Source organism: Poecilia formosa, unplaced genomic scaffold (assembly GCF_000485575.1).
Source record: "Poecilia formosa unplaced genomic scaffold, Poecilia_formosa-5.1.2 Scaffold856, whole genome shotgun sequence".
In the NCBI taxonomy this organism is placed as follows: domain Eukaryota; kingdom Metazoa; phylum Chordata; class Actinopteri; order Cyprinodontiformes; family Poeciliidae; genus Poecilia; species Poecilia formosa.
Genome location: NW_006800795.1, coordinates 10,652 through 19,020, shown reverse-complemented (window position 1 = coordinate 19,020; position 8,369 = coordinate 10,652). Strand labels below are relative to the sequence as shown.

The following is an 8,369-nucleotide window of genomic DNA, read 5'->3' as shown; positions in this document are numbered from 1 at the left end:
GATGATATGAAATATTACACAAACATTTATTTTAATATTGAGGCCTTATGACTTCACATTTAGGAGATATTTTTATATCCCCTAAATATTGTTAAATGTTAGCGTTTATATTTAAACCACAGTTTGATTATTGTACTGACCAGGCAGCCAGGATAACATTAAACATTTTGAAAAGATTTTATTAATGAAAGGCATGGATGGTACTTGTTTGTTTTTTAATCGTAATGATTACTAATACTTGTATATCTTTCATGTTATTTTACATAAAATTACTACTTATTTTTTAGTAACATGCTATCCTTTCTGCAGGACTTCTATGCAATCATTTAATTTATAAAACTTGTTTGTTTTTAATCAAATTTGATAAATGTTCAAACTGAAAGGACAAAACTGACCAGCTTACACCAACTTCAACATGACGGTTTGTCAAGTAGACCTGCTGTTTGTCTCATGCTCCGCCCATCTCTCTGTTAGACTTCAGCACTCTGCCTTCAATCCAGAAAGCAGAAGCGGAAAGCATTGTGGGTTTGGCATTGGCTGCTCTCAGATCTACTGTAATGAAAATAGCAAACAGTCTTCGGTTTGATACCTCGACCGTGTCTAACTAGAGAGAGAGCAAAAACTCGCAGAATATATTTTCACAATGCATTCTGATGTATTGTGAAAAACATTATGGCAGCTAAGAACTGTTCCTTAAAAGATCAGCAGCAACGTTGTGGAGGAAAACCCGAAGGACATCCGGTTGTTGAAGCAAGAAAGTGACGCCTAAAGAAGACAAAATGTCCAAGTAAGTTGATTATATTTTATATTTTAGTGGATAAAACATTTCACGTTTCTTGTGAATTAATGTGAAACACAATGAAATCCTAAAGTTGTGTATCTCCCAGTTCATATCTGTAAAAAATAACATTTAATCTTCTGTAACTTGTCCTTTCTGAACCGTCTTGGCAGCTGAATGTTTTTTGTCTCCTATTAGTCCTAAACGCGGGTTTCCAATCTGCCTCATCATCTAAAACTCTAAGTTTGCATTACCACCATCCTGAAACGAAGTTGTGACATCATCAGTCACTCGTTTACATTCACAGCTTCGTTTCTTTCTTTTCTTTCTCTCAATAGACAAATGAAATATAAAAGTCAGTCATTCATTGTCATGTATTGTGAAAAACATTATGGCATCTAATATAATTAACAATAACAGCTTTAAAGGAGGAAGTTTTAACCTACTTTCCTAAAATGGCTCACAGATCAATATGTCTGTAATGACGAAATGTATTTCATATTTCACAATCAGAAAATGTTTAATATGTTTATAATTTATAAGGAAATTGTTTCTGAATTTATAAGCTTTCAACTGGAGATTCACGAATGGCCGGAAACGGAAATCATTTAAAGGAGGAAAAATACAGAAGACCTTCTCATTCTGCTACTCAGGAATGAGTAAGAGGTGCCGAGTGTTAAGCCACACCCCTGGCTCATGACTCCGCCCACAGATCAAATTCCATTTTGTTACCATCAAAATGTAATTTGTCAACTTCCTGAAATAATTCATTTTACTCATTCAACACAGTGATAATTCACTGAGTGGAGATTAATGTGTGTTGAGACATAAAATGAATGTTTTGTCATCAACAACTGTGTTTATATTTTCTATTTATTACACTGGGAAAATAACAAAGAGCACAAAAAATTAGAATTTTGTTAAAAAGAAAATTTTTCTTACTTATTCCAGAAAATGAATCTAACATACATTGTATAGAGTGAAATGTTCCAAACCTTTGTTTTTATAACTTTATTTATTACAGATAATAATAATCTGTAAGAAATATAGATTATTTCTTACAGATTAAGAAATAATGTGTCTCTGAAAAATGTAAACTTTGTATAAAACCAAAACGTTGGAATGTTATAGAGTAACATTCCAATCAGCTAATTGATCTAATCATTATGAGCATAAATTGATCTTCTGCAATTTTCTTGTTGTCGGTAAACCATAATCAACATTATGGTTATATTCTGAATGCTTGCATAATATAATTTTGTGTAATGTAATCATGTTTAGCTTTGTGAAATGAGCAACAAAAACAAAAGTTTAAATGACTCTAATTTTTCAAGCTGTGATTGTCATTAACTTTGACATCGCTTTTCATTTAACCGTAAAAAAGGAAATCTCCTTCACTGATGTCTTTTTCTTCAATGATTATAAGAAACTGATTTTACTCAAACTGTTGTTGAATAAAAAGTTCAGTAGCTGCAGAGAATGAAAACATGTCCTGTTGACTTAAGATTGCTGTATGAACTTATCACCACAAGGTGGCAGAATACTGTACAGCTCCAGTTGTTCCTCATATTGTTACTGATGTCCTGCTGCCTCTCCTCCTCCTCCTCTTCCTCTCTCAGGATGAAGATGATCTCCCTGCTGCTCCTCATCCTCAGCTCATGTCTCTGTGGTCAGTCTCCATCTTGTCTTTGTGACAGAAAGCTCTCTAGATGGAGCTGAAAGACTCCCATGTTCCAGTTCTCAGTGTGTCTGCTCCTCTCTTTCCCTCTCTGTCTCCTCAGCAGCAACATTTGTAGTGAATGTGACCCAGAGCAGCTATGAGGCAGAGGAGAACCACAGCATCACTCTGGAGTGGACCTTCACCACCAGGCCTGAGCCCTACAGATTCATAAAGATCTCATGTGATCTGATACGTGAGAGAGGAGGGATCTCACATGACGTTGACCTGATTGAGTTAAGTAATGGAGTTGAGATTCCAGATTCTCAGGATGATCAGTTTTCAGGACGAGTCCAGATTGACAAAGACGTCCTCAGAGAAGGACGAATCAGACTCCATGTGTCCAGACTGAGGACTGAAGACTCTGGTCTCTTTGTCTGTGATGTAAAAACTGAAGTTGGATCTGGATCAGCAACATGTCGACTCAACGTGTCTGGTGAGTTCAGTCAGAAGAGCTTTATTTAAAAAGTTTTGTTAACTTTAGTAATATTAATAGAAACTTTCTGTGTATTTTGATTGACATTTTAAATTTCAGCTGAATTAATTTCATGTTTCTGTTTCGTTTTCAGCAAGAAGAGAAGAAACTGAAGCAGAGAGAAAACCTGAGACTCCGACCACAGAGAGAAGAAGAAGAAGTGGACTGATAGTGACAGCAGCAGCTCTGATGATGATGATGATGATGATGCTCTGCTGTAGTTTAGTGAAGAGTTTTCTGACACAGAAACAAGATTCTGATCTAAATAATAACAGAGAGACAGAAAAGAGTTCAACCATTTTATCAGTGGAAACAATTTGATTAAAAGAAACAAAATGAGAGGAATAAAGATCTATAGAGTCAACATGGGGTTTTTACTAAATTATTTTAAAAACTGAATTGTTACATAAATGTGTCATAATATAGAACAGTGTTTCCCCAGGCACCCAGTCCTATTTTTATAGGTTTCCTGCTTTAATGTGCCTGATTCAGCAGATTGCAGTTCAACAAACACCTGTTAATCAGTAATCGATTGAAATCAGCTGGGCTGAAGGAAGGAAATACCTAAAACATGCAGGGCAGTGAGCCTGAGGACCAGGGTTGGGAAACTCTGATATAGATAATGTAATGTTATTGTTCATATTTAAAGGTCAATGTTTCGTTCATCTTCTAAACTCTTTAAGTTTCAGATTCATTTCAGGAATGAAAACTTTCATCTCACTTTGTTATTTAATCACTTCATGACGTCACAGCAGCTCTGATGTTTTTCTGTTTTCCAAAACACTGCTGGTCCTTTGGGTTCCTGAGATTATTTCCTTTATTTGAATAGATATAAACTCCATGATCCTCTTCTTATATCACATATCTGAACATTCATCATTGAAGTAAATATATATGTATTTATATTTTTATCAAATAAAACCTGAATGAAATGGATCAGCGTCATTCTTGTTTATTCAACAGATTTATCCAGCCTCAATAATGTCACATAAACCTTTTACTGTTTTTCTCTGTTTTAAATGTTTCAGTCTGTTTGTGTCACTGAAAGCCAGAAAATAATATTTATTAAATCAGCTCAGATCAAACTTGTGGCTTTAACTTGGTGAGATGAGCTCATCCAGGTATATAAATATCTAAATATATGCTGCATGAAGATTTTGTCCCAGACTATGATTCATTTTTATATTTATTAATTTATGTATAGGTTTCATTTTCACATTTGTACAGACCTCTAGTTAATGTATATTAAACTGGTTCAACGTATTGATCACTAATAATCACATTTATCTGCAGTCCGCCTGGTTGCAGCAGCAGGAGTGACGTGTCAGATTCTGCTCCTTCTAAACTAATCAACCAATCACGGCTCCCGTCTCCAGAAAGCAGTGACTTAATGTTCAGCTTCTGGATCTTTAAATGCAGGACATTTAAAATTAAACTCAGTGCAGAAAAGTTCTACCAGTGAATGATTAAAACTTCATCATTTCTCTGAACAAAAACATTCAGACAGAGAAAACTCTGTGGAAAGAAGAAGTTTGATCTTCATCATCTGAGGCTGTTGTTTGAGACAGAAAATAGAACAAGGAGAAGATCAGACATCAGGTTTTTCTAACAACCTGATCTAACAGGTTGTAATGGATAGTGAACCATTTAAATTAAGTTGCCTAAATTATTCAAATTTGTAGACTATTTATTGTAAATTATTTAAAGGATGTTGCAGATTGTTTAATGATACTTGTCTGTTTTCATTACCACTGTTGGTGGTTTGTATTTTGTTTTGTTTAATTGTATTTGCACTTTGTAAAGTTTTTTTGTTATGTACCTCACGGGCTGCCGTAGCTAAATGAGGGCAGGCCCTATAAAAGCTGGCAAATCATTGTACCAATGAATGACTTCAACAAACTGTCAAAGATGTGCTTGGCACTGTCAACACTTAGTTTTCCCCGGTGAAAGCAGCGAGGTACGTTTTATTTTGTTGTAAGTTTGTTTATATTCTAATATTTGTATATCTGTTTAGTTTTCACAGTGACTATGGTGATTACTGAGGTAATCGAGATAATTGAGTTGACTGATGGTCCACATCAAAGAAAAAATAAACAAACCTTGAAATCACCGCTGCTACACAGGTTGTTAGAAAAATCTGATCTGACATCAGGTTTTTCTAAATGCACCTCTCTCCCTGCCAGCGTGCCTGGGTGGGGCCTACATGGGCCCTAAATGGCCAAACCCATGTAGGGCCACTGTGGAACCCACGGACAAACCCATATGGGACCCACCTGGTCTGCCCTCCTTTTCCCCGTATGGGGCCCACCTAGGCATGCTGGCAGCTGCTGCATTTAGAAACAGAGTTTGCAGGTTAATCAGGTTGATCAGAGCTACGATGACTTTCTGCTGCAGAAACTTTTCTGTTTTTCTGCAGAGGATCTGCTGAGTTTTTACTCCTCAACAAAAAGGAAGCAGCGATTGAGACTTAAACTCCACCACCTGCTGCAGGAAACTCGATATGACACGATGATGATGATGATGATGATGCCTTTAAAGACTCTTCAGTCAGACTGATTTAATGAGAAACACAGACTGAACTTCTTACTGCAGGTTTTAAGAATATTGATGAGATAAATCTGATATTAACTTTATATTTTTATACAATTGATCCAATTTGTCTCTGATAATATCAACGTCTGAGGACCTGAACATATCCTGGTTTACTTTGTTTCTCCTTCCTGTCGCTCTCTCTACTTCCTGCTGTGTTTCCTGCTGTAGTAAAACAAGTCAGGGAAATATTTCACTGCTTTTAATGAATCAATGATCCTTCATGTGTTCATAGAAGCTGTTTGATAAAATCATGTTTCCATAAAAACAGACCCAAAGTCCTGGACAGAATATTTCTGACTTCTTCTTTTCTCTGGTTTTAACTTCAGCTTCAGGTGTAAACAGAATCAAAGTGTCTCTAATAAAAGAGAAATTAATATTGATGGATCATTGATACCATCAGTTCCTCCATCTTCTTCTTCTTCTTCTTCTTCTTCTTCTGAGTTTTCCTTGTTTCCAGGCAGATTGTGTCTCTTCACATGTTTCAGGATTAAATCACTAAAACTGACTTTGTTCCTTTGACAAATTCAACTTTAAAGCAGCTCAGAAAAGATGAAACTGAACTGGATGAATCTATTTTAGACTTTTGATCAGCTGCTGAGAAAATATGAAAACTTTGAACTCTAAAGGAAACAGATTGATAAGTGAAAATATTTATTTCCACAATTTAATATCAGAAAACCAAAGCATGTCAGAAAACATTTTACTTTATGTTTTTGTTTCCAATGTGTTGACATTTATTTACAACTATGTACATTTACACTTCAATAAACAGTAAAGAGTTTAGAAAACATAAAAACTATCAGCAGTTTTCAGAGGAAAGTTTTAACAACTCATTAAATCTTAACCTTTAAAATCAAACCAGATAAATTTTACTTCATTTCTCTTTTAACAATAATAAGCTTTCAATAAATAAGGTCTTGTGTTTTTCTTCTGTCCTGCGATGGACTGACGACCTGTCCAGGTGACCCGTCTCTCCCCACTTGACCTCTGGAGACATTTACCAGCCGCCATTTTTGTCCCATCAGGGAAAAACGTGTCAGAAATGGATGGAGGTTTTTCTTCATTAGATATTTACATCAGTGTTTTCAGAGTAAGGCGTCATTTCTCAGAGAAACTAAACATCTGTTTGATTAGAAAGACATTTTCTTCCTAGTTTGCTTTTCAAAAATTGGAAACTGACATAAATAACAGTGAGAACAAAAAGTCCCAGTGAAACATAAACTCCGATTCTTCCTCGACTGTCTGGTTGTAGATTCTCAGTCGGAGGTTGAAGCTGATCAGCAGCTGCTGGAGAGAAAAGGAGAAACTTCAGTTCAGACCTGGAATCAGATGGATGTCAGCAGAGAAACAGAAGCAGGACGACAGATTTTACCAGAAACGTTGAGTCGACAGAATGCTGTGTTGAGTCCATCTTCAGTTTTCACGTCACACAGATACAGACCAGAGTCTTCAGTCCTCAGTCTGGACACATGGAGTCTGATTCGTCCTTCTCTGAGGACGTCTTTGTCAATCTGGACTCGTCCTGAAAACTGATCATCCTGAGACCCTGGAAACTCAACACCATCACGATGAACATATATTGTCCCGTTCTTTAATAATGTTGTAAATTCACAGATGACAAACAGATTCCTCCAGTTTCCCTGAGTCCTGGTGGTGAAGGTCCACTCCAGAGTGATGCTGTGGTTCTCCTCTGCCTCATAGCTGCTCTGGGTCACATTCACTACAAATGTTGCTGCTGAGGAGACAGAGAGGGAAAGAGAGGAGCAGACACACTGAGAACTGGAACATGGGAGTCTTTCAGCTCCATCTAGAGAGCTTTCTGTCACAAAGACAAGATGGAGACTGACCACAGAGACATGAGCTGAGGATGAGGAGCAGCAGGGAGATCATCTTCATCCTGAGAGAGGAAGAGGAGGAGAGGAACAACCTCTCTAACAATATGAGGAACAACTGGCTCCTGGTGAGGAAAAGAAAAACAAGGCTGTAAAAAGACTGAAATTATTCTGTTATAATTCATAAGGAGAAAACAGCAGTGAATGAAATCTGGAAATAGTTTGTTGAGATTTTTTTTTTAATTCACTAAGTTTTTTGCATATTTTTCACACTTTTCAAATGAAATGTGTCATCAATTTGTTCAAAAGGTTTAATAAATTAACAAATAAAAAATAATATCTATTTTTAATAACAACTTTGTAAATGAGTCACAAAAAAATAAAGCTGAAGCTGTTAAGAGAATCTTTCCTCTAGGAGAAAATCAGCTGAGCTGCATTTGTGTTTGTGACCATCAACAAATATCCAGTCAGTCGAAACACAGAGAGAAAAAGACCAAAAGATTTAATCCTAAAGATTTAGCTCTTGGATTAAATCTAAAAAGAATCATTTTACTAAGATAAACTAATGAAACATCTTCATCTTGAGAGAGGAGGAGGAGAGGAGGCAGCAGAACATCAGCAACAAAATTACTCAATACAAGGAACAACTAAAATATCTGCTCTTTCCTCAGACTTTGTTGTTGTTTAATTAGTTTCTATTAGTTTTTCTGCACTGCTGGAAATCTAAACTTTTATTTTACAACATATTATATTAACTGTAACCATCATGATGCTCACCTGATTGGCTGTGATTCTCCTCCTGCTCTGAGATCAGCTGCTGCTCACAGGTTCAGGTCAAAACAGTGAACTGAGCAGCAGGTGGAGGTGGAACCTTATATACGGCACATCCTCGCAAAATATTTGCACTTTCTGTGTAGTGACATCCTATTGGTTCCCATAAACCACGAGCCAATAGGAGATCACTACACAGAAAGT

At 36.3% G+C, this 8,369-nt stretch overlaps 1 protein-coding gene across 4 annotated transcripts in view; it reads right to left on the bottom strand.

Moving 5' to 3' along the window:
* Positions 1–6,279: 6,279 nt before the first annotated feature.
* LOC103131852 (uncharacterized) overlaps positions 6,280–8,369 on the bottom strand; it is an 11,086-nt gene continuing 8,996 nt past the window's right edge. The window contains exons 1-3 of one of the 4 annotated variants that reach the window (XM_016666948.1): positions 7,410–7,745; positions 6,935–7,294; positions 6,280–6,849 (exon numbers count right to left, since the gene is read on the bottom strand). In XM_016666948.1, coding sequence (XP_016522434.1) covers positions 6,677–6,849; positions 6,935–7,294; positions 7,410–7,458 — 582 coding nt within the window. In that variant the 5' untranslated portion in view covers positions 7,459–7,745 and the 3' untranslated portion in view covers positions 6,280–6,676. Of the gene's footprint in view, positions 6,850–6,934; positions 7,298–7,409; positions 7,746–8,369 lie in introns of those variants that run through there. The other 3 variants (XM_016666947.1, XM_016666946.1, XM_016666950.1) reach the window with 3 other exon arrangements.